The sequence below is a fragment of the Pempheris klunzingeri genome, chromosome 16 (assembly GCF_042242105.1).
Source record: "Pempheris klunzingeri isolate RE-2024b chromosome 16, fPemKlu1.hap1, whole genome shotgun sequence".
Lineage (NCBI taxonomy): Eukaryota > Metazoa > Chordata > Actinopteri > Acropomatiformes > Pempheridae > Pempheris > Pempheris klunzingeri.
This window is the reverse complement of record NC_092027.1, coordinates 23,379,845-23,404,282: the sequence shown is the minus strand read 5'-3', so window position 1 is coordinate 23,404,282 and position 24,438 is coordinate 23,379,845. Positions and strand designations below refer to the sequence as shown.

Here is a 24,438-nt window from a genome sequence, read left to right as displayed (position 1 = left end):
CAAGGTGACGCAGCGTGTCGTGAAAAGGGGAGGGCCTTCCGCGGACTGTTTTTATTTATTTCTTTGTTTCATGTGGATAAAACAACAACAATGGAGGATAATTGAAGAAGTGTGACTATTAGGATGAGCGAATGACATTTCCAGTTTCAGTTACCAGACGGATATCACAAGTGAATCAACAGGGGGAGGATGAAGCGGCGCAATGCGGACTGCAGCAAACTCCGACGGCCGTTAAAACGGAACCGAATCACCGAGGGTATATATAGCAGGTACAAAAAAGGGGCTGGAGGGACGTTATTGTATAACAATGGCGCCTGCCTGTATATGTCAAGACGGGCTGCCAGCCTCTGCTACACAGCACAACGAACCTCGCTTTGTTTTCCATCTCCAGAAGGAGCTAGCTAAAGGAACATGCCCGCGCATTGTCTTATTGATGGGCCTAACGTTAACGGTACTTGTAGGCATCTCGTTCATGATTTGTCCCCGGCTAGGTAGTTAAAGCTAAATTCAAATTCCGGCTGAATTAACAGGAAATGTGGCCGTGAGACTCTGTGGGCTTTAAGTTTGAATTATAAGGCATTCCTCTCAGTGGAAGTGGCTTCAGCTGTAACAAAGACAGCGTGAACTTGATCCTAAATGATCATCACGCTGGAGATGACAGCAGTAATGTCAGGGGGCGCTCGTTTTAAAGACCGTGCTGACGCCGACGGCCGGGGGGCTCACCTGTGCTTTGTCTGGCGGAGGTCTAAATTTGAATGCGGCAATGAAACAATAACCACCAAAACACTCTGGTCTAACCCGAGCATGTGAAGCGCGCATTGTTTGTGGAGATGTCTTAACAACACAGCGCGTCTTCCCCTGCAGACTGGTTGCTGGCGAGCCAGTAAAAGGAAACCAGCTGCGCTTTGAGCGACATGTCCAGACACTTACACCGTGGACATGCTCGCTCTCTCTTTCTGTCTGAATCTCTCTCACCTGTTTGCATGCACATTGTTGGCAGCATCCACATTTGTATTCATGTGCACTGTATCACCGTTGAATTGGCATTTATCTGCCTTCAAATCTGGCAGGAACTTGTGACAACACTGTCTGCAGTCACACTGAAGGTGTCCTTTTAATTAACCCCAGACTGTTGTATAAACCTGACGTCTAAATGTTTGTCATGATACCATCTAAATCCAAGGTAAACCTTGTTTAATATCCCCTCTTTGGCTCTTGTGTCTTTCTTTTAAACATTTCCCTTTGTCTGTGTTTCTTGATCTTGTCTTCTCCTGCAGTACGTTCCTGTACCTGAAGTTTCTGGTGGTGTGGGTGTTAGTTCTGCTGGCCGACTTTGTGCTGGAGTTCAGGTTTGAGTACCTGTGGCCCTTCTGGCTTTTCATTCGAAGTGTCTACGACTCCTTCAGATATCAGGGACTGGTAAGAGCTTTCCACCTGACATTAACCTGCATGTTACAACCCAAGCTGGAGGTAGTCTGAAGCACGTTTGGAGAGATGAACAACAACTAGATGTGGTGCATCTCCAATCCACGTGCTAAATAACCTATTAGCTATACATGGCTGCAGCTGAGATGGTATTATAGTTGTCAGGTAGTGGTGGAACCAGCAAAACAGTACAGATGTTAATGTATAAGGGTTAATGGGGCCATGCGTGTGTGCTCATGCTTGTATATTAGTGCATTAAGTGTGAGCATGTTTCGCACACAGCAACTACTGTATTTGTGCACAGTTGTTAGGGCACATTTAATAGTCTGTCTCTTTCTCCTACACTTAGGCGTTCTCTGTCTTCTTCGTGTGTGTGGCGTTCACGTCAGACATCATCTGCCTCCTCTTCATCCCTGTCCAATGGCTGTTTTTCGCTGCCAGCACCTACGTATGGGTCCAGTATGTCTGGCACACAGGTTAGTCCAGCTCTTCTGCGGACTGTTTTATCTGTGCCAGCCAAACAGCCACTTTCACCTCAAACACTCTGTGCACAAGAATTCTACAGCTGCCAAGTTTCTTCAGTGCTAGACCCAAGAGTGCTGATTTTTTTTTTTTTCTCCCTGTCTCTTACTTTCACACAGAGAGAGGAGTCTGTCTACCCACTGTATCACTGTGGATCCTGTTTGTGTACATCGAAGCTGCCATACGGTTCAAAGATCTGAAGAACTTTCATGTAGACCTGTGTCGACCCTTTGCTGCTCACTGGTAAACACCCTTTGTAAATGCCCGACCATTTCTTTTTATGTAATTCCAATGATAAATAGCAAAAAAATAAGGCTTGCTCGCTTCAATTGTTATCACCTAAGAACACAAGGATACCCTTATATTGACACTTGTGTCTGTTTCTCTTCACCGTCCAGTATCGGCTATCCAGTGGTGACTCTGGGCTTCGGCTTTAAGAGCTACGTGAGCTACAAGATGCGACTGAGGAAACAGAAGGAAGTGCAGAAGGAGAATGAATTCTACATGCAGCTCCTACAGCAGGCTTTACCGCCAGAGCAACAGATGCTGCAGAGACAGGAGAGGGAGGCAGAGGAGGGTGAGACACACACACACACACACACACATGATGTACAAAACTTATCACCAATTTGAACACAAGAGACTGAATGAGCAAAAAATGACAGAACAAACACGAGGGGTGTGTGCAAATATGGTGCTCGGCATAAATAGTGTGTTTTTACAAATATATGCTTCAAACACACATTTGAAAGAATTATTTATATTCAGGGTAAAAAGTCAGACAACTTATTGTAGCAAGGTTAAATCATTGTCTCTTCTCTGCTCTGCTGTGGATCTGTAGTCTATGGAACCACAGATAGCTGCAGATATGCGTCTTACAGTTTATAGTTTATTAACGCTACAGTTACAAGTGTGAGAAAAACCAAAACCTTTTTTTTTTTTTACGCCTGCTTCTACTTTTAATTAAACACAAAGACAATTTTGCTGCCTCAACAAATAGAGATACAAATGCAAATCCTGGGCTGCATGCAAATCGGCAGCGTCCACTCTCCTCCACCCCAGTGATAAACAAGTTAACACCTCAGAGAGTTTGACCACAAAGCCTGTTAAAGATACAATCTATGGCAGAGCATTTGTACTGGATTGTATTAGATTGCATACAGTAGGTGCACCTAATAAAATAGCTAGGGAGTATAAATCTTGTATTTCCTTCTAAAATAAGTTATAGCCAAGGCTTTTCAATGTGATTTATAACTTTAACCCTTTAACCTTCTGCTCAACCATATGGTAGAGCACATTTTGACTCACTATATCTAATTGAAAACATGTTTTACTTACGACATCTCAACCGTTTGGTAGAGGCCAATATTTCAAAAAATGTGGGGTCTGTTCTTAAAAAACCATTGATTTTTGTAATTAGTGCCCCAAGGAAATAAAATATATAAAGAATACATTTTTTCATTGCTTTTTTCTTGGTGAGGACGTTAAAGGGTTAAGGGTGCATTCACACCTGTAGCTCTGATCTTTTGGTGCAGACCAAAGAAACAAAAAAGGCAACAATCAGAGAGCCAAGAGACATAAAACATGATGTCATACAGATTGACAAGCAGCTCGTTCACTGGACAGTTTAGGACCATATGTGTTTGTTTAGAAGAAGAAGAAATAATCACTTATGAGCATTAAAAGTACAGACTGCATTTGAGCTTCAAATAAAAGGTGTGTGTGACTCATAAACTGTGACATATGGATAGAAAGGGGAGGAACAAAGAGCCACCCTGGAGCCTAATATTTTGTACTTGCTGTGTGCCTGCTGCATTTCACTACATTACAAGATTACATTTCCCCGAGAGTTCACGAGCGCCAGATGAATTTAATCGTAGTGTATCTTTTGACTTCATGTTGCCTACCATCGCACAATCCAGTGGTCGGTCTGCTTTGCTCTCAAACAACAAACAAACATAGATCCAGACCCAGGCCAGCCTCCTCAGGCGTCTCACGGCCCGGATGATCTGTTCATTCTCGTGTTCTTCTGCCAGCTTTCACAAAGCAGGCGAAACAAGCCGAACAAAATGTGAAAACGGACCAGAGTTCCAAACAGGTTTGGTGTGAAAGCACTCCAATAGTTTTTCTGTCTGTTTTCTAGTTAATAGAAAGCAGAAAAGCGTTCCTGTAACCACCTGCTGGCACAAGGCCGTTTATGAGTCTCATTAGGGCTTTTCTCTGCTCTCTATCATCACAAAGGCCGTCATTCATCATTCAGTTGGTGTTCGTGGTCAAACATGTTTCCACTTTGCCTTAGAATATGGTTAATTTTGTCCAGAATGGTTTTTATATGTCTTCTAACACTGTCAACTGTTGCTCTCTTCCAGCGGCTTTAGCTAAAGGGATCTCAGAGGTGGAACCCTCAGTAATATCCCAAAACGGAGCCCCTCCTGGAAAGAAAAGCACCTCGGTCCCATTACCAGAACTGGAGTACCGGGAAAAAGGGAAGGACAGTACTGCGAAAGAGCGTGAGGGCAAAAAACAAAACACAATTGGAATCAATAACAACAGTATTATACACGCACTGGACTCCAAACTACAGGAGACAGAGTATATAGAGAACTACGTCGGGGCAAAGAGACTGAATAATGACCTGGCAGGAGAAAACACACACGCAGATACCAACACACACTCCGCTTCTAAAGAGGAAATGGGCGGCACGGGGAAGAACTACAAAAATGCCAGCGGAGGTGGGGGTCACATTTCCAACTCGTCACCACGGAATCACAGTTCTTCAAACGGCAGCGTGCCGCCGGGTTCCTCAACCAATAAGAATGAGAAGAAGCAGAAGGGGGCAGGGAAGGGGCAGAAGGACCCAGTGGAGAACTGCATCCCCAACAACCAGCTGGGCAAGCCGGACGCCCTCGTACGGTAAGACACACCTTCAGATGCCCGTTCTTCCTTTTTGCCCGCGTTGTTGTGGTTTCCCACGACTGCGTCCTGATGGTCTCTTTCTCTCTGTCTCTTCTCTGGAAGGCTGGAGCAGGACGTGAAGCGTCTGAAGGCAGATCTTCAGGCCAACAGGCAGCTGGAGTCCGAGCTGCGGAGTCAGCTTTCCTCTCTGAGCAGCCAGGACCGCAGCCTTCGCTCTGAGCTGGGCCAGCTCCGCCAGGACAACGAGCTGCTACAGAACAAGTGGGTGCAAATGCAGTGGACTCATGTATATTCTGCCAACTTGAGCTGTTGCACAATAAATATAATTTCAGCATGCTGAGGTAGGTAGCCTGTCACTAACGGGCTGTGTGGTGGTCTCTGGCACGAAACACAAGTACTTTAGATTTGTGTGTAAATGCATTGAAGTAGAACTCTGCCTTTGCTCTGTGTTTTTTTCCCTTGATTTACCAGCTTGAGTTAGCTATTGCTTCCTGGCCAATTGGAGTCATTAAAATTCCAATAATGACAATGGCTGTAACTGAAATGAGAGCATTTGATTTGATCTGCATATTGAATCTGAAGTATAACATGGGAGAGAAACACTCACTTCTAGTGTGGTCCTAGGATGGCCTTACAGGGTCGGTCTGCCTCAACCGAAGCGCTCGTATATAGCCCTTATAACAGGGCTAGTTTTATGCTGAACAGATCAGAATCACCGTTTAGAAAGACAACATGTCACCAGTGACCACTAAACTGAGCATAAGGACTTGAATCAGTAATTCATCATTTCTACCTCTAAACGTGTGCATCACTATCCCCCTTTGATTCCAATGACACACCTCAAAAACTAGTGTGTGACCTTTCTGTCTGTAAGTGATGAGCAGGTTATGTAACAACAGAAGCTGTCTCCTCTGGAGGGCTCTGGCTAAGCCTCTGTACACACTGGTGTGTTATCGGTGAACAGACTCGAAGGTTAAGCCATTTTAATCTTACGTGTGTTAACAAACATTACTGTAGGATTGGAGCTTGAGTTATAGTTGCCACTAAAGGGACGAGGAGAGACTGCAGAAACGGTACCGCATCCGGATGCTTTGTGAGCAAAGAGAGAGAAGTCACGTGATTTCAGCCATTTCAGTCACATCGAGAACTACATTAGGCGGCATTTGACTTTTCCACAGGTAAATGGTGTTTTATGACAACAACAGACTGAGGCAGGGCAGTGGGAGCCTGTGATGAATTATAAAAGCACTCTGAAAGCTTAATCTTTTCTAAGGAAACAGCTCAAATACTCAGTATTTCATCTGACGCTAAGTGTGTTCATCTTGTGATCCCGCCACGTTCACTACAGTATGGTCTTCTTTACGCTTTAGGCTCCACAGTGCCGTCCAGGCCAAGCAGAAGGACAAGCAGACCATCTCCCAGCTAGAGAAGAGGCTGAAGGCGGAGCAGGAGGCTCGCGCCCTCGCTGAGAAACAGCTGGCTGAGGAGAGGAAGAGGAAGAAGATGGAGGAGGCCACCGCTGCCAGAGCCGTAGCGTTAGCCGCCGCCACCAGGTTCGTGTTAGATGAATGTGTCCGGCCCTTTGCTTTGGGTCATCAAAATGAACTTGGAATTTTACCCACAAACAAGTAAATGATTGAACAAATATCAACACAGGAAGCTTTTGTGTGTTCACTCTTGGATATGCTGGCTTAGAAGTGCCGTTTCTCCTCTTCTGTCCAACAGAGTGGAGTCGACTGACTCTCTGCGCGGTCGTATCAGAGAGCTGGAGACCGAGTGTAAGAAGCTCAGCATGGACATGAAACTTAAGGAGGAGCAGATTAGGGACCTGGAGGGCAAGTGTCAGGTAAGAGGGAATGACTCATTTCTTGATAAGAAGGCAGAACCTTTGAGAACGTGTACCCCTGGGTCATTAGAGAGACTGTGAAATGCATCATCTAACCGCTGTGAATGGAACGGGGAAGTAGCACCAATCTGCAGTCAACAAGCTGCTGCAGCACTTGAATTGAAAACAGCAACAACAAATGTGATCACTTCACTTAGTCCAAGTAATTGGTGTAATTAAATAACCAGACCCCCTCTGCCTTCTGATTGCATCAACCATTTAGCACTGCAAAAGCTTCATTTAGATACAAGATGCTTTTTGTTGCTCATTAGTCAAAGACTAGAAGTTTAACCATCTTGATCTCATTTCCAATGCAATTTCTCTCTCCCATCCGGTCACAAACAGGAGCTGCGGAAGTATAAAGAGAACGAGAAGGACACAGAGGTGTTGATGTCGGCGTTGTCGGCCATGCAGGAGAAGACCCAGCACCTGGAGAACAGCCTGAGTGCTGAGACCAGGATCAAGCTGGACCTCTTCTCTGCGCTGGGGGACGCCAAGAGGCAGCTGGAGATTGCACAAGGTAGCTGCTGACTGTAGGGATGCGGTGCTGATGTCGCTGTTGGTCTCTCTCATACTGTATGTCAGTGTTCTGTAATCACCAGTGCAGTGCCCAGTCAACACATGCCTGCTCAGAATGGGTTGATTCACCCTGAGCGATGCACCTGCCTTCATATAGTCACTTCCCCGAGAATTTTTTTTATACCTCGTCATTGCTAACAACCAGCTATTTTGGACCGGGCTATTTCTGAGAACAAAAGCATTCAATCCAAAAGTTACATCACAGATGCTTAAACTGTTTGAATTTCCCACAGTGTAACATGGTCTGTCTCTATCTGGATCTGTACTGGAACGTACTGTAGCAAGGGACAGAGTGTAACAGTTAATATGGGTCCCCTCTCGGTGCACTATACAGTGTGTATGTCCTGTAGATCTCAAGAGCTCACACTCAACACTGCACTGCCTTTGGTCCTCAGTGATACACCTGCAAAGTGTGAAGGCAGTCAGATATGGAGAAAATCAGATATGACTTGTGTATTCACATGATGAAGAACTTCTGTTGTATCTGGTTGTTTTATCTGTAAATATCCACGTTATGATATAAAATGATATATCCTATCCATATTGCCCACCTCTATGCCGGTGTGTAGGAAGGACTCCCTGCACCCCCCTCCACAGGAGAGCTATAAATGACCCTGTCAGGGATTCAGTGTGCGGCTGCCCCTCAGACCAAATGTACCCCTCCACTACCTCCTCTGCTTTGACCGCTGTGATGTGAACGTCTGTGTTTCCTGTGTCTCATCCAGGCCAGATCCACCAGAGGGAGCAGGAGATCGCAGAGCTGAAGCAGAAGATAGCAGAGGTGATGGCAGTGATGCCCAGCCTGTCCTACTCATCGGACGGCAGCAGCCTCAGCCCCGTCACCCCGCACTACTCCTCCAAGTTCATGGACAATAGTCCCTCCTCCCTGGACCCCAACGCCTCAGTCTACCAGCCCCTCAAAAAGTGACTCTGATGGCCACACTTTTGTCAGACAGAACTGTGTCTCTCTCTGTATTTTGGTGACGCCTCTCGGTTCCGGTTCAGGTTATTTTTGAGTTTACCAGCCCCTGACAGTTTTTGCACTCTAACGTACCACGTAACAACATACACACAGTGCACACAACCCCTCCATACATATGTGTATTTGGCTCCTTTTTTTGGTTCTATTATGAGAACTATTCTGAGGGGGTTGTGTACAATACGACAGTATTTTTGTTTGAGTTTTGGGATTCAGCCATTAGACGGCGCGTTCTGTTTGAAGGGGGAGAAAGGAACACACAGCTGGTTGGCCAAGTGTCTACTGAAGAGCCATCATGCATCGCTTCATGTCCGTCTTCTTTTGGTGTCAGTGTAAAGCCCCCCCACACACACACAGCTGTATTTTCTTCTAGAGTTAACTGACACCCAGACTTTTAATTTGAAATGCAATTTCCTTTGTCATGACGGTTTCTATCAAGGCAAGACGACATGTTTTAATTTGAGTCTAAAGCGTACCCGTAAAGTTTAAGCCCCGTGAGAGATACATGAATGTAAAGCGATTCATGTCACCACTAACTTAAAGCAGTGATGGTTTTGTTTTGTAACGCTTCAGTTTCAGTCAGGACACTTTCTTCTCAACTAGTGATGTTGAACAGATAAACATGTGCCACGTTCTTCGGATATTCCAATATGATTTGTTCTCTTAGTGCTGGAAAAGCAAAGCCTCCAGGATTATCAGTGAGTGGATGAAGCCGATGTAGTTTTGTCCCGTTTAAAAAAAAAAAAAAAAATGCTACTGCTAGATTGGACCTGGCACTGCCAAAATGTTGTATTAACGTTCACCTGTTCGCTGCGGACACCTTTCCTCTCCCTCTGGACCAAATTAGAAGCAGTTAGGCCATATTGTTCACTGGATTTAATGATGTCGAGGTAACCAGTCGTTACCACTATTTGCAGATTTTTACAGTGCCTTGCAGTTTCTCCTTTTTAAGATGTAGAAACCACGTACTTTGCAATCCTGGGATCTAAAAAGCATCAAGCCTCAAAGCCGCGTTTCTCCCTCCGGCTCCGATTCGCCCTGCTCCTCATTCAAAACACTCTGATCCTTTCAATTCAGTATTCAAAGGCTAAAGATAATTAATCTGTCACCTCAGACACATTATCTCCCAACAATGTTACAGACTTAAAGGGAAATCGTAACACTACATGGTACATGTCATTTCATAGTGACACAGTCTTGGTATGCCAAACACCAACCAAACTGATTGTCTATTATCATGCCCTAGAGTTGGCATTTAGCTGTTTACAACAATGTACATTAACTTACTGAGGAATGTTTTTCTTTGTTTCATTTCAGTTTAAGTGCCAAGTGTTGATGTTCGGTTTCCATCCATACTTTGATCGATGTAGCTAGCATAATGTTTGCAGAAGAGTGCTGTTATTTTTTATTGTCATTAGAACATATTCGGACGGTGTTGTGTTTACAAGGCTCCGGACTGATCCAGGTGAAGCAGCGGGTGGTCCGTTGGACTGATTGTGTTATTCACATGTTTAATTTATTTGTTACAGACTTCTGTTGAGTGGCACCTCCTTGATATTTCCCATCATACTCAGTTGATTTCCTAGATTTTCTACCAGGAAGGATTCTGTGAATGTGTTGTGTTGGGAAAAAGGTTACCCCTGAACCATTTGACCATGTCGTGGTGTCATGTTGCCTACCTGGAAAAAGTATTTTTTGTGGATCGCTCTGGTGTTGTGAATTCAGTTCTCAAGTTGCTTTTTATAAGTTTGTGTAGAAGGAAGAGAAGGTTTAACAAAAAGAAAAAAAAAAGAAGTGCTTTGTTTTAATCTTTTCATTGTTCCACCATGTTTATTTTCTTTACTCCGAGTGATGGTGGCTGTGTCACACTTTTCACTTTAGCCATCACTATTAAAGAAAGTCTTGCTGGTGGCAACGCAAGCTGTTCAGTCTGTGTTCGTGTCACGATGTGTGTGTCTAGTTTTCCTTTTTACAACTTTTTACCCAGAATCCATTACCCCTAACATTTGGGATATCAAAACTAAGAAACCTGTGTGAGTACAAATTGACAGGTGCTCTCATTTCAGAAGTAGCTCCATAAATACTGTTGACCTCCACCTGAAAGTTGTTGCTCTACCAGTGGTCACTATCAGGAAGAAAAAAAGTGGTATGATGGTGCCTTCAGGTGCGCCTCGTAAATACGTACTTTTTAGTTTGAAAGTTGCTTCAGGGCTCCAAAATACACAAAAAGGCCCTTTTACAGAAATGACACCACATTTTTTCTGTGTGCCACAATGATAGGATGACATTAATCTTAAGTAAATATCTTCAACTGTTAAAATTGCCCAACAATACAAGACCCATTCTCAAATCTGTAGGGCATCTGAAACTCGAGGCGAGAAAACAAGCACACATGAATACGATTTAACCCCATGAAATGAATTTTTGCTTACGTTTGTGATAGAGGCTTCATGCCTAAATGTCACATCTCAACAACTGTGCTGCAGACTTAAGTAAAAGTGGGCTAGTATAATCAGGAAAGTGTATCTAAAGTATTAAAAGTACTCCAGTTACTATAATACTATCATATATTATATCATTATCATAACAGGAGGATTTTACTGGTGCAGCTGGTTGAGGTGGAGCTCAGTTTGAACTATTCTCTATCAGATTGCACTTAACATTTTCATTCCGGATGAATCTGCTGTTTATTTTCTCCGATTGCTTGTTTGGTCCGTAAAAATTCAGAAAATGGCAAGAAATGCTGTCACAATTCCCCAGGACACAAAATGACAGCAACCAATAGCACAAAATCTCAAAAGCATTGAAAATAATTGATTGCAATTGAAGCAGGAAACCATCGTATTTGAGATGCTGGAAATGTGCCTGCATGCTCGGTGACTCCATTTACATTTACGGATGAATGGGCAGATCGTTTTAAATGTATATAGTGTTGGGTAGTTAATCTATATCAGAGCGTCGTATTTCTGTAGCTGTCTAATAAATGTAGTGGAGCAAAAAGTTTCCCGCTCTAAGCCCATTAGAATGGAGAAGACTACTTTCTCTGCAGAGTTATTCCTCAACAAAGGCTGACTGAATGTAATACACTAGTACACAATAATAATAATAATAATGAATAAATAAAAATAAAAACTCCAGCTGTGATTAAAAACCCTGAAGGTCTCTAATGTCCCATTCGACCCAAATGCATCACCGTGTCTGTGCTGGGCTCGTTCACGTGCGCTGAGCTGGTAAATAGCGGGATTCCTGAGGGTCCTTGAAGGCAGCAGCAGTCCATCCTCCCATCAGCAGTCTGGTCAACAACGCTCCCCCCGGCGCTCCCCAGCTAACTTCTCCGACATGGATGCACTCAAGTCGGCTGGCAGAGCCATCATCCGGAGCCCGAGTTTGGCCAAACAGTCGTGGACAGCCGGCAGACACAGAAGTAAGAAGTGAAGCTTGTTTAGGGAGAAAAAGGTAGAATAAGGTTCTTTCCTCAGCGTCAGCTCGGTCCAGGTTCTCTGTGCCGGAGTTGACTTCAGCTGCTGTAACTTCATGACCGAGGAGACAGTCAGCAGCACGTCTGTGGGATGAGTTAAGATAAGTTAGGATAAGTTAAGATAAGTTAAGGTGAGTTAAGATAAGTTAAGATGAGTTAAGATAGTTTAGCGTTTCGTCCCAAAGCCGAAACACACCAGCACTTACTGCTGTTGACTTGTCGCAGCAAAGTTCAACTTCAACTTGTCATCTTTTTCACTCACCTCGGCTCGGTTTGGTTCGGCTCGGCTCGGCTCGGTTTGACTTTACGAGCTCTACAGACGCTGCTTGGGGTTTGTTCTGGTATTTGGGTCTGTTTTAGGGGAAATGTGTGACGGAGGTTGGGAAAGCTAAGTCTGTTTGTTTGAAATGCGGTTTATCCTGTTTCAGGAATTTTCCGGAAACTTGGCAGAATTAAGTCCGAACAGCAGCCAAAGATGACGGGAAGCTCTAAATGTGGCGAATAGTTTAAATCATTTTCCCCTTAATGGTAAACTTTATCCACTTGTTCCAAGAAAAGGCGATAAGAAACGTGTTTTCTAGGTTTTCATCCCTGCAGCCTTTTCACTTTGCTCAGCCCAGCAGGATTCTGGCTCAGTGGATAATCCCAGTCCTCCAGACCACCCTCCTCTTCCTCCTCTTCCTCCTCCCGTGCACGCTCCCAGAGGAAGTGCAGAGGTCAGGGTCAGCGCGACAGTCTTCCTGGTAGTGATTTTTGTGTCCTGCTCAAGGGCCCTTCAGCAGGAGCTCACCCAGGCTGCAGCATTCACATGTGGAGCTCCTTGAAGCCACTCTGGTGCCCATTGTAGGACTCAAGGGCCACTTTGTAAACTAAATCTCACTTGATCCAGGCTGTAAACTTCTAGGGGGGGTGGGGGGCGGATGACCAGGTGGCTTAGGCAGCCTGAAAGCTCCCCTTGCCTGTAACCATGAGGACAAGTCAGGAATGCTGCGAGTCAGTCAGTGCACGGCCCCTCTTGGCTCGAGTTCAAGCTGGTCTATTTTAAATCTCATCCGAGGGGCCATTATAAAGCATATCATCATTAGAAAAGACAGGGTGGATTACATAAATACCCCCATTACTGTGTGGAACCTTAGCAGCTCAGCTAGAAAAAAAAAGACAGTTCTTCTGGAATTTGAGATCCACTATTACATGCAGGTGCATTTCCTGCCAGCGCATTTCTGTATTAATGGATGAGTCAGATCTTAATGTAGTCCTGCACAGCTATTAATCCCTGTGGTCACATGGGCCAAGCTTTTTTTTTCTAATTGATCTAACTGGCAACATCCTGGAATATATTTACAATGCAGAACCAGTAAAAAAATAAAAATAAATAAATAAATATACTGCCTCATTCAAGTAGAACTGCATGAGGCAGAGAAGCTTCCTGTTAATGCAGGTGGTGACCCACTTGTTATGGAGGTGGTGTATTGCCGTATTGATTACCAGGTCTTCTCCAGGCTGCAGGGTGCTCATTCCTCACCAGCGATGACCCGTATCACCCATGCCAGACCTCAGAGTCTGTCCCTGGCCTACGGGACCAAGTCGGGGATCAGCCTAGATTTTTTTTATCTTTTTCCGGACACCAGGGGTATCAGGTGAATGCAGCTGACTGACAGGGCAGAACAGCAACAGGGCTGCAGTACCTGAGGACCAGCATTTCACACAGATCTCGCCGTTAATTGGGCCCTATAGGCTTGGCCGCTCATCTTCACAAATCTGCATACTGTGAACGGGTTTGCATTGAGGAGCAACCTATTCAACCTCGTGGAGACTGCCCCGCTTTAAATGGCAAAGGGCTCTCCGCTTCTTATCCACTTCTCTGCTCTTATTGCCCCGTCTCGGTCTCCCCAGACGACCCACACCGGCACACTGCCAGTGTCAAGGACCGGCCAGAGGGTGCTTGTCTGCAGCAAAGAGCCTTTTTCTCTGGACCTCCTCAAATGGAAGCATGTGGTTCTGCCAACACAGGCGAAGCTCAGTATGGCAAATTACCACCAGGGTGGGAATATTTCTACCCGATTTATGAAGTAGTCATTTCACCAAAGTGCGGCTTTGCTTGCTTTCTAGTCAGCTCTTCCACTGTGACGAGGAGTCTGCTTTCGGATTAGGCTCTACTCCCTCTGTTTCCACTGCTAGTCTCTACCATTATTGTCAGACCTTCTTATCCTCGCTGCCTTGTGGTGTTGTTAGAGATGACAACTGTGTTCAATCAACTCCTGGCCTGTTGCAGTCACACACTACCATCGGTCAGATACTCTGCTGGCTAAGTGGTGTTTCTGATGGCTGTGAGAACCAGTAGAATTTAGTTTCTGCCCAGAATTAAATTCCCTTCTGCCAATAAGAAACATAATGGATCTGTGTACTTTTATACTTTCTGACTCAAGGCTCAAATTCACTGGTCAGAGGATGGAAACCTAATGGCCCAGAGTTAGAGCGGGTCAGCCACCAATGAGCGCACCAGCAGTTTCATCTCCGGTCCCTCCAGTCAAACTGTCTTGGGGCCAAACACTGAGCCCCAAACTGCCCCTGAGCCGTAGCTTCAGTGTGTGAATGCTTAGTTTCCTCTTTATGGCAGGCTTGGCAATCAGTGCATGAATGGTGTGTGAAAGGGTGAATGTAAAAGCACTTTGAGTGGCTGAAAAAGACTAGAAAGGCGCTATACAAACAGAGTCCATTTACTATTTTTTTTTTTATTAGAAGCGATGGTTTGCCACCAGTCAGACTCTGAGACAGGAAGGCCGGCCTCCAGGTTGGCCCACACTCTGAGAAGTGTCCCCAGAACTCCACTCCTGCTCCACACAGCCCCTGGAGATCATAGAACTAGGATTATAATATGTCACCACATCATTGGTCAGTGCTTTCAGCTGCGGTACCGTGCAGGTTGTGTCTACACTTCATTATGATAATGAGGATAGACCAGCCGACTGATTTATGATCCCCAGTGGTGTTGAACTTTATCTATGGGCACATAGGGGGTTGTCAAAGCAAAGAAAGTAAAGAAAAAATTTGAATAAACTCTGCCATTTGGAGGGGTCCTCAAGTGTGGTGTAGCAATGAGAGTGCAGTAACTACTGTAGGGAAATATTTACTGTCTCTCCTGACAGATTTTCCCCCCTTAAGTAAATGGCTTGGTAGGATTGGTCTGTTTTGCATTGCAACAGATTTAGAAGTCAGTCTCCTCTGTTTATTTGGCCCATCAACTCCACAGCCTGATAAGTGAACTTGAGGCTAAATGCCTCTGAAATGTTTACCTTTGCATCTGCAGAGACTTCCGGACCAAGCCGTTATCACATCTCTTCATGTTTATCTGTATCAGCAGAGACCCTGACATCAACCCTGAGTTTGGATTCCTTGAAACCTGATTCTGGAGCAGCATGGATGCAGATCAGCGGGGTCTGAATAAAAGTTAAATGGTGGCAAGTTATTTGGCTCTGAGTGCTGGAGTGGTCTTAAGTTGTAGGGCCACAGTTGGTGGTTTCCCCAGAGATTCTGTGTTTGGTGTAGACACACAAATCAGCCAGGACGTGAATTGCCTGTCAGTTGGACCCTTTTGGGTCAGCACATTAGTTGTCACAGTGTTCAACAAAGGCTTTTTCTTGCTCTTAGATACCTGAAACGGATACTCATCCATTAGTGTTGGATTTGATGGATGACTACGGCGCTGAGGACTGTGCTATTGTCTTATCTTTCTTTCAAATTCCCTCGTCTTTCTTTCCCACTGTCATCTCAGACACTCTTCCTACCCTGCCATCAGAAAACTCCTTTCTTCACACCCAATAAATACTATTTTAACACCAACAGCTGGCGAGGTGGACTTGTATTTACTGCAGGGTCGCCTGCTTTCACTTGGTCTTGGTTCACACGTGCACACAGCTGTTTCCTTTCAGGTGCTGCTGACCTTTGATCACAAAGCCGTCCATTCTCCGGCTGAGCCGTGCCTGGTACCTGCGCTGCTGCTGTTTCTTCTCAGGAGGGACAACACTGAAAACTGATGCTGGCAGTTTATTGACAACATAACACAGATGACTCCTTTTCCATTATGATGTTTGTCACCTGACTGCATTTAGTCCAGAATAGTGTGAGAGGGTTTTACAAAACAGCCCATGAAACCTGCCACATTCAGAACTTTAGAGCTGTTCAATAATTGCTTTGTTCCGACATTGAATGCTTGTCATTTTTGGCAATTTGTTATGGATTGTGGTTCAACCTTAAAAGCAAAACCACTGCAATTATCTGCTTTAGGGTCAAAAAATGTTGGTCAAATCTTGTTTTTGTTTGCGGCGTTGGCAGGAAAAGCACCTCAACAATGGGTATGAGTAATTCTCTTTCACAGTCACAAGTGCTTTACCAAATGCACAATGAAAGCCAGCAGGCAGACGTTACAAAACATCACCTCAGATTGTCTCAAACCACCTCTGGTTCCACTCTCTTCATGTAAATTAGTGATTGTACGTCTTTGGAAGTCACATGACGGCTGGCACAGTAAAGGACACCGTGGCTGTAGCTCCAGTGGTTACACACTAGCGCTTGTTTGAAATGATGTCTTTGATGGTCTTTGAAGAGTTGGTGGTGTGGGCCGACCACGTTGGTCCAGACGGAAACATCTCAACAGCTATTGACATTAACATTCGTGGTCCCCAGAGGATGAAGTGTGATGACTTTGTCGATCCTGACTTTTCTGAGAGTTGTGTCTCAACAGGAGGGGAGAAGCTTTTCTTTCTGAACTGTCCTTCAGGGCTGTCACAGTAGAGTGCAGAAGGACATCTTGGATGTGTCCAGCTGGAAACGTTTTGGTAAAACGAAACAAATTCCGGCCTCTTTGAGCTGCAGTCCTCCCTCATTTCTAATGTGTGCACACGTGTTTGTGAACATGTGTCCGCACAAGTATGTGGTATGCGCCGCATCCCAGAGGAGATAAATGCTAGCAGGACGTATTTCTAGGTAATGGTGGTGTTTTTCTCCTCTGGCCTTCCCTAACCTTCTCCCCGCCTCTCTTTCTCCGAGGAAATCTGTGTAAACACAGCCAGCAGGTCAGGGCCGGCCGGCACCGCACAAAAACTGATAAGAAATCACACTGAGATAGCAGCTGTTCCTTCACCACTCAGTTTTTACACTCCTCTTTCTCTTTCAGCAAACAGATCCATGCGCTAAGTTTTTAAGTTCAGAAAAACGGGGACAGAAATGCGGTTTTCAGAGAAGGATCTATGGCCTAGTTCGGGAGAGATCTGTTATGTGGTTTCAGAGAGGAAAACCACGCACTCCTCTTATCACAGTATGCCAAAGTGCATGTATACGGCCACCGAACTCTTTGCCTTTTTATTGTCAAGTCCTATAAGTTGTTTTGGAGTTGAAATATTTACTTTACATCGACAGTACCTCTGACCTAGATATCCTGTTTTGCCTTTCCACTTCAGGGAGACAGCAGATGAAATGGCTAAACTTTAAGTTCAACGTAGGCTGTTTACATTTCCTCTGATTTGTGTTTTTCTCAAGCCTTTTGAATGTTCCCACGGCAAATGATATTTATTTTGGAATATGAAACGAGAGGAAAAGCAGGCTGCAAGCATCTGAAGCTGTACCCAGCATGTATTTGATGCCTTTAACAAGAACGTGATTATCATACTGGTTTTTTTTGATCAGTTTATTGACCCACTTTTCCCTTCTTTTTTTTTTTTTTTCTTTCCTCTTCTCTGTAGAGCTTCCGGAGAACTGGACTGACACACGGGAGACCATCTTAGAGGGCATGACCTTTAACCTACGTCACCTCGGCATGACACTGGTGGACCAGCCCAAAGGAGAGGAGCTGTCAGCTGCTGCAGTGAAGAGGATTGTGGCCACGGTGAGAGCTGCAGTAACGATGATAAACTCAAGGGTTTTAGACAGAACGTTACCAAATATCCACACACTGTAGCGCTGCCAGGAATTTACGATAAAGCAATGTTCCAACCTAACAAAGATCCTCGTAACAAATGGTCAAATCACCTTTACAAGGCAGAACGAACAATATTTAGATCCAAACACATTCATCACTCAGGCGGATGTGATCTGCATGACTGAGAGTCAATCTACCCTCAGACTGGACCATTCAAAGTAGAGCTGGACAACACACTCACTGCATATAGTGCTCAAAGCATGCCAGGGCAAAAATAGATGAAAACATCAGAATAAGCACAAACAGGCACATGTTCAGTCCAGTACATCAAAACTCTCGTCAAATCATAAATCATTATTTTAAAAAAATCCATAGGAAAAACCGAAAAATAGTGTTTGTGTCTATATGTTGTTTGTTCTGCTTTGCGATGCCGATTTGTCCATGCCTGGTGAACACCTCTGGTAGATCAACACGTGTGGCACTGTTTATTTTTTATTTATTTGTTTATTTTTGGATGTGTGTACCTTCGTTCTGTTGGTCACTGGTGGCACATTATGTCTCAAAATCAATACCTTTCCAGAACAGCTTGTATCAGGCCTGCCAGTCACATGTGAAAGCTCCACAGTGTTCTCCGATGTTAAAGAAGCAAAAGGTTTATAGGCTGTTATAGGCCAGTGGGGGGGGGCTAATATTCCCAGAGGAAAAAAAAATCCTGAATTACTGAGAATGAAGCGGTAAATTTGCAACAAAAACTCACAAAAAACTGGAATATATTCTCTGAGATTATGAAATCACAAATTGGGGATAAAAAAAAAAGAGATTGAAAGAAAAAAACGTATCTCAAAAGGATCATGTCGTTTTTTAGTTGAAGTAAAATTCTGAAACCAACTTCTCTTTTGATAACTGTTTGTGTAACAGGCCAAAGCCGGTGGGAAGAAGCCTCAGAAGGTTGCTCTCAAGGTTTCCCCTCAGGGAATCGTCCTGTACGACAGCTTGACCAATAAACTCCTGGAGAATGTCTCCATATACAGGTATGCACAGAGCAGCGCAGGTTGTGCACATGCATGTCCAGTTAATGGTGTTGTTGCACCTCTGAAGCAGCTACATGCAAGTTCACAACCGTATAAGGCCATTGCCTTGTAGCTGATGAGACACGTGGCTTACCCTGTGGACTCTCCTTGACTCCCCGATGTGCTGTCTCTCTAACCTGTCACCTCTGGCCTGCAGAATATCCTACTGCACAGTGGACAAACTGCACGATAAGGTGTTTGCTTATATCGCTCAGAACACCCTCAATGGGACCCTGGAGTGCCACGCCTACCTCTGCTCCAAGAGGAAAGTGGTGAGTTGTTTGACTACAATACCTACAGTCTTTTATGTCAATCTAAGTGAACCTTTTTTTTTCTGGGCTTTGAACGGCTGCAAACCTCTCTCTTCCTGATTGGCTGCACTATCTGGTCTACCCGAGTGCGTGACCTCCTGCTCTATTAAAAGAGACAATGTGTTTCTTCCACACCCAGCACGTCCCAAGTCCTTTTTATCCCTCCAGTTGCGTTTCGATCTGAGGTGAGAGGTGAGCGCTTAGAGCACCCCCCCCCCCCCTGTAACTGTGCTCCTCCTCTGACGCCTCAGCTCCCCTTTCTGCTCATTCTTAAGAGGAAATTGTAGAACTCTCGCTCCTCAAGCCGCCCGTCATCTTCCTGTGCTCGTAGGTGTCGAAAGACAGAAGGGCACTTTTGCTCTCATCTTACCCGCCTTCACGCTCATCCCCTTCTCTCCCAGGATAACATGACGATACCCTACTTCCTCAGTACCTGCTTCTCTCTTATTGAGGCAGAGGTGATGACCTCTTTCTGTCCTCTGTGCTCCTCAGTCCCAGCACTGACGACTTTGATAGGACTATTGAATAAACCTTGCTTTTTATTCTGGTGTATAGATTCTAATACATTGTAGCCCTCGGTCTATTTGTAATAATCTCAATTAGAATAGTCTCAGGGGGAATCATCTTTACTCGGCTAGTTCCATCTTACCAGAAACTGTGGGGTCAGCCGTGAGTCACCGAGGTTTGTAAACACTAATGTCCTCTTCTTCAGCCATGGTCTGTAACAAAGTGTTTTTTTCTCCAGGCTCAGGCAGTGGCTTTGACAGTAGCTCAGGCCTTCACAGTAGCTTTTGAACTCTGGCAAGTGGCCAAAGAAGGTAGGCAGCACACTCTTCATCCCTCAGCTACTGGAAGTGACACACAAACACAAAAGCACTGCCTATGGAGGAGCTGTTTTTCTCAGCCTTGATGCTCCAAGGACGTTGATATCTGCTGTAAGGTTGCAGTAAACACATTTTGACCTGCTTGTGCACACCCCCCTCTCTGCTCTAGAGAAAGGGAAGAGAGCTAAGTCTGGATCGGCCGGGGAGGCCAGCAGTAGCTCCCACTCAGAGAGATCTAACAGCTTGGGGAGCCTGAAAGGGACAGGTAAATCCACGGCGATGGTGTGTCTTTCTGCATTTGTTTGATTTTTGATTTCAATGCTTATGTTAACATTGAATTAAAGCATAGTACAATTTGAAACTGACAAGTGTGGAGCCTGACAGCTTGAGTCTGAAGTGTCCTGAAATCGATGCTGTACTTACTTACTTGTTTTATTTGTATTTATTTTTGTTGTGATGGAATTGATCTCAGTTTTTGACATAATTAGTGACATAATTAAAGGCAGATCAAAAAGCACTGAATCTACACTTTATGATTGAACACTTCTGCGTCTATCATCTCTGTCTTAGTTCTTTACAATGTGGAAATAAAACAACCAGGCTACCTGTGGACTGTATGCTGCTACAACACTAACGTACGGGCCTTCCCTCCCCTCTCACGTAGACGTTGCCACCGACAACCTGTTGGACTTGGAGGACAATGTGAACGCGGCAGTGGAGACCAATGGGAACGTAGAGGAGGGTCCTCTGGATAACCACAGGCCCTCAGAGACCAACAATAACCCCACCTGGGTAAGACCCTCAGTCTGGACAGATGGAGCAGATGTATCTCTACTAAAGCTTCAAAAGGCTTTAAATACAGTTGAAGCATAACATGAGATTACTTGGACCGAGTCTTCATGCAGTTTTATGAAGCGCCTTGTTTGTGAACACCATTACGGCACATTTAAGTAATTCCTCTTCTTCTTCCAGGAGATAGAAGATGGTTTGGATGAAGCCTTCTCCAGGTGAGATAGTCGTCTTCACAGTTTGATTATTAAGTGAAATAAGTCCCAGTAGATTCTCTCTGCTGCTTGGTAAAATAGAAAAAAACCCCATCACCAAATCTCTCAGTATGCTGTAGGTCCTTCTCGTACTGCTTGGCTTTACAGCGCCACTTACTGATGATTTCTCCTTACTGCAGAATACAAATCCTCCAGTGTGTGATTAAATAGAAAGCGAGGAAATGAGAGGATCCCGAGTAACTACACAATCAATGAGAAATAGTCTGATAGCTGCACTTGAAATTCAGTCTCAATCCATTGTGTGTTTGTGTCTCCAGCTGTGCTCTGGATAGCTATGGTTCATATCCAGGTAACGTTGAGCATCACTGTCAACTGTCTTAAGCCTCACTTAGTGTAGTAGTCTCAATCACTAACCTAACCCCAATCCATTCTGTTCCATCACCGCCAAACTCAGTACCGCCGTCCACAGGCCAGCAGCGTTGGTCAATAGTGGGAAATAGCCTCCGGTGTCCTTTATTTCCTCTGACTGGGTTAGAAGCTGATTGAGTTTCAGTCAAAGTGAAAAATGCCATCGTTCCACCCTTAACATCATCAAAAATGGGTTCTTTTTTTCCTCCCTCGCGGCCCTTTATTTAGAGTGTTTGTCTTTCAGTGGACGGACTGAATCAGTGGCTGCGCTGCACACAGAGGGCTTCGTTGTGCAATTGTTCTATGCGTGGCGTAAAAGTGGAGCAGTGGGCCATCGAACTCAGCGACAGATCAAACCACTTACACCACGGCTCCAGTGAACTCAGTGTTTTGAAGTAATCCTGCTGACCTCCACCCCGGGCTGTGCGCACATTACGGTCCCAGAGACCAGCGGGCGGCTTACGGCCAAACTGAGGGGGCCTCAATTAGAGGAGATTGAGGTTTTAGTTATACAAGGAAACATGTCTGGGAGGCTGAGCTGCTCTTTGATCAGAACTTTTAAAGGGAGGAGCAACAGCCATTCAGGGTCAGTGACGTTAGGCCTCAAGTCCAGTGAGAAAGAAGTAGGTTACAGTACATGTTACTAATCAAAAGTCCAAAAATTAGTTAACTGGCTTGCTGGACTTCAGTTTTTCAGATATTTCTATATATTTTGTTATTTGTTTATTTGACCAAGAAGATAATTTTCCAGTGCAGCTCTTAGTCTGGAAAGTGTTTTTTAGGAATAATCATTACGTCAGACTCCCAGGCCTGTTCATTATTTATGAGCTTTCATGTGGAGGGAGAAAAGTCTTTGGTTCTAATCCCACCTGTTCTAGTGAGGATTGTGGTACTGCTCAGCGTAACACATTTCCACTTTACACCATTTAGGTTAACTTAGTTTAGTTAGTCGTGATGATGTCATAACTTTATTCATTCTTACTAACAAGTATTACCTGTGTATCCAAACCCTGATCTGAGTCACGTCTGTGCCATAGAGCTCCAGTGGTGTCTTCCATCATTACTGTGAACATGGACGCAGTAGTGAAAGACTACTCTGGTCCTAACAGGATCCTTACCACCTCAACAATGGATGATTCCAAGACAAAGAGACTCGGATATATCAGTCTTTGAGTCCTAAATACTGAACCGCCAATAGTCCACAAAAGTCAGGAGCCAGTGTGCTTCAGACTGAGCGTCACATACAGGTGTCAGAGGCTTGGCATAGTGTTGAGAGTTGGACTAACCCGAGTTGAAAGAAACAGAATAACACCAGCCTTATCCTTTTGAAGGTTTAACTGAAATAGAGCTCCTCTTTGAGGTTTCTCTCTAATCACCTGTCCCTCCTGTGTCTCCTCAGCCTGGCAGTGTCGCGTACTAACCCCCAGGTCCTGGACATTGGGGTGACACCCCAGGACTGGCTCACTGAACCCGACTGGGACAGCGCCAATGGAAACACACCCAACGGTCTGAGCCCGATCGGGGACGACATCTTCGGCTTCTGACCACCACAACGCAGCAGAGAGAGAGAGAGAGAGAGAGAGAGAGAGAGGACAGCTAAGGGTCTTTAATTCCTCCTGTGAATTAACAAGGCGTCACTGTGTATTTAAGATGAGGCAGTAAGTCCATAAGGGAATAAGTGTAGAACTGCGAGACGACGTCTTCACCATGTTGTTGCACTCTTCACACGGACAGTTCTTCCCTTGTTTGTGGAAACACACCAAAGCAATAAGATCATCTTTCTAAGGTCACCACGTCTTTTTACATCTTTACAGACCCGCGCTCACCGCGTCATCTCTTCTTACAGGAGCATCTGTTGTCCTTTGTGTTTGCTTACGTTTTTCTGTGTCAGTAGTTTGGGCATCATAATCAGTGTTTTGTATATGTGTTTAGTAATAATTTATAGCTATATAATTATTTTTCTATGAATGAAGAAAGGTAGGATTTAATTCAGACCAATGTACAGACTGGATCAACAGGCCTTAATAACAGCAGGACAATCAGCCACACTGTCTCCATCTTTACATTTAACAGGAAGAATGATCACGTCTAATGCGAGGATGTGAAACAAAGATTATTTTACACCTGAAATCAGTCTAGTTGTTTGTATTTATATGAAGTCTCCGTAGCAGTGGCTCATTCAAGACGTGTTGTTAAAGGCATTACTTTTTCTCTGCAGTGTAATAATGATTCTCTTGGAAAAAAGCCCAGACGTGTTCAGGGTTACCAGATTCCACTGCGGCCATTTCATGTACATTGTAATCTACCAGCATTACACAGAATTAAAATATATTCATGAATAAAAAAATTTAAAAAAAACACTCTTGTTGTATATTTGTTTATTTCACTAACAACACAATGACTACATTCTCATACCAGCTGTGTGTAGAATAAGGGAACATATTGAATTGAGGTTTTACTTAAGGTCACTTCAGTAGCTTTTCTGGAGCTTTTGATCATTTCCAAAGTCAAGACCGCGACAGCGTTTGACGAAACCTCAAGAGCTTCATAAGTGAGCATCATCCATATCCTGGGAATGTTTGGACCGAGTTTGAGGTGGCTGTGGTGAACCTGCTGAGAGAGAGACGTCTGTCAGAGCTGGACAGTCATCAAACAGTATACATGTGGTGAAGATAGAACCTTGTAGAGTCGAGTTACTGCACTTTTAATTTTGATCGGAATTTGCCGCGTCACCATGGCAACGCCTTTTGATGAAAACTCACAGTTTTCACAACGGACCAACATCAACGTCTTGAGTCTTTCCTGACTAAATTTGAAGTAGATCTGGTCAACTAGTTCATCTTGAGACATCATAGTGTGAAACATAGCACTTCCTGTAGCCACCAGGTGGCGCTATGACTGTGAATGAACGTTGACATGTAGACGTCTTCAGGGCGGGACTCTCATCAAACATGTCAAGTTTGGTGCTGATTGGATCATGTAGAGTCTATTAACTTCCTGTTTCATGGCGAGACCCTGAAGTTTGACAGCTCACCACGCCCACACCGTTAAAGTTTTGTAGAGACCTTTAATAACTTTTCATCGTTAATGTCTTTTCTACCAGCTGACCAAGTTTGAGGTCGA

At 44.6% G+C, this 24,438-nt stretch overlaps 2 protein-coding genes across 2 annotated transcripts; both read left to right on the top strand.

Annotated features, from left to right (window-relative positions):
- The first annotated feature begins 88 nt into the window (after nt 1-88).
- Nucleotides 89-8,891, top strand: maco1a (macoilin 1a). The gene is made up of 11 exons (XM_070846351.1): nt 89-269; nt 1,278-1,419; nt 1,775-1,901; nt 2,067-2,190; nt 2,346-2,524; nt 4,317-4,860; nt 4,966-5,124; nt 6,234-6,416; nt 6,589-6,709; nt 7,094-7,268; nt 8,053-8,891. Exons 1-11 carry the CDS (start codon nt 190-192, stop codon nt 8,253-8,255), a joined length of 2,037 nt encoding a protein of 678 aa, XP_070702452.1. The 5' UTR covers nt 89-189; the 3' UTR covers nt 8,256-8,891.
- A 2,700-nt stretch (nt 8,892-11,591) lies between these two features.
- ldlrap1a (low density lipoprotein receptor adaptor protein 1a) lies at nt 11,592-23,631 on the top strand. The gene is made up of 9 exons (XM_070846479.1): nt 11,592-11,730; nt 17,523-17,665; nt 18,617-18,729; nt 18,926-19,040; nt 19,825-19,897; nt 20,073-20,168; nt 20,568-20,695; nt 20,876-20,910; nt 22,715-23,631. Exons 1-9 carry the CDS (start codon nt 11,646-11,648, stop codon nt 22,857-22,859), a joined length of 933 nt encoding a protein of 310 aa, XP_070702580.1. The 5' UTR covers nt 11,592-11,645; the 3' UTR covers nt 22,860-23,631.
- Nucleotides 23,632-24,438: the final 807 nt, after the last annotated feature.

Coding starts and splice junctions, on each gene's coding strand:
- maco1a (XM_070846351.1), top strand. CDS start 190: ATGAAGCGGCGCAATGCGGACTGCAGCAAACTCCGACGGCCGTTAAAA. Junction 1,902..2,066: donor CCAGTATGTCTGGCACACAG/GTTAGTCCAGCT, acceptor ACTTTCACACAG/AGAGAGGAGTCTGTCTACCC. Junction 6,417..6,588: donor GCGTTAGCCGCCGCCACCAG/GTTCGTGTTAGA, acceptor TCTGTCCAACAG/AGTGGAGTCGACTGACTCTC.
- ldlrap1a (XM_070846479.1), top strand. CDS start 11,646: ATGGATGCACTCAAGTCGGCTGGCAGAGCCATCATCCGGAGCCCGAGT. Junction 19,898..20,072: donor CTGGCAAGTGGCCAAAGAAG/GTAGGCAGCACA, acceptor TCTCTGCTCTAG/AGAAAGGGAAGAGAGCTAAG. Junction 20,696..20,875: donor CCAACAATAACCCCACCTGG/GTAAGACCCTCA, acceptor TTCTTCTTCCAG/GAGATAGAAGATGGTTTGGA.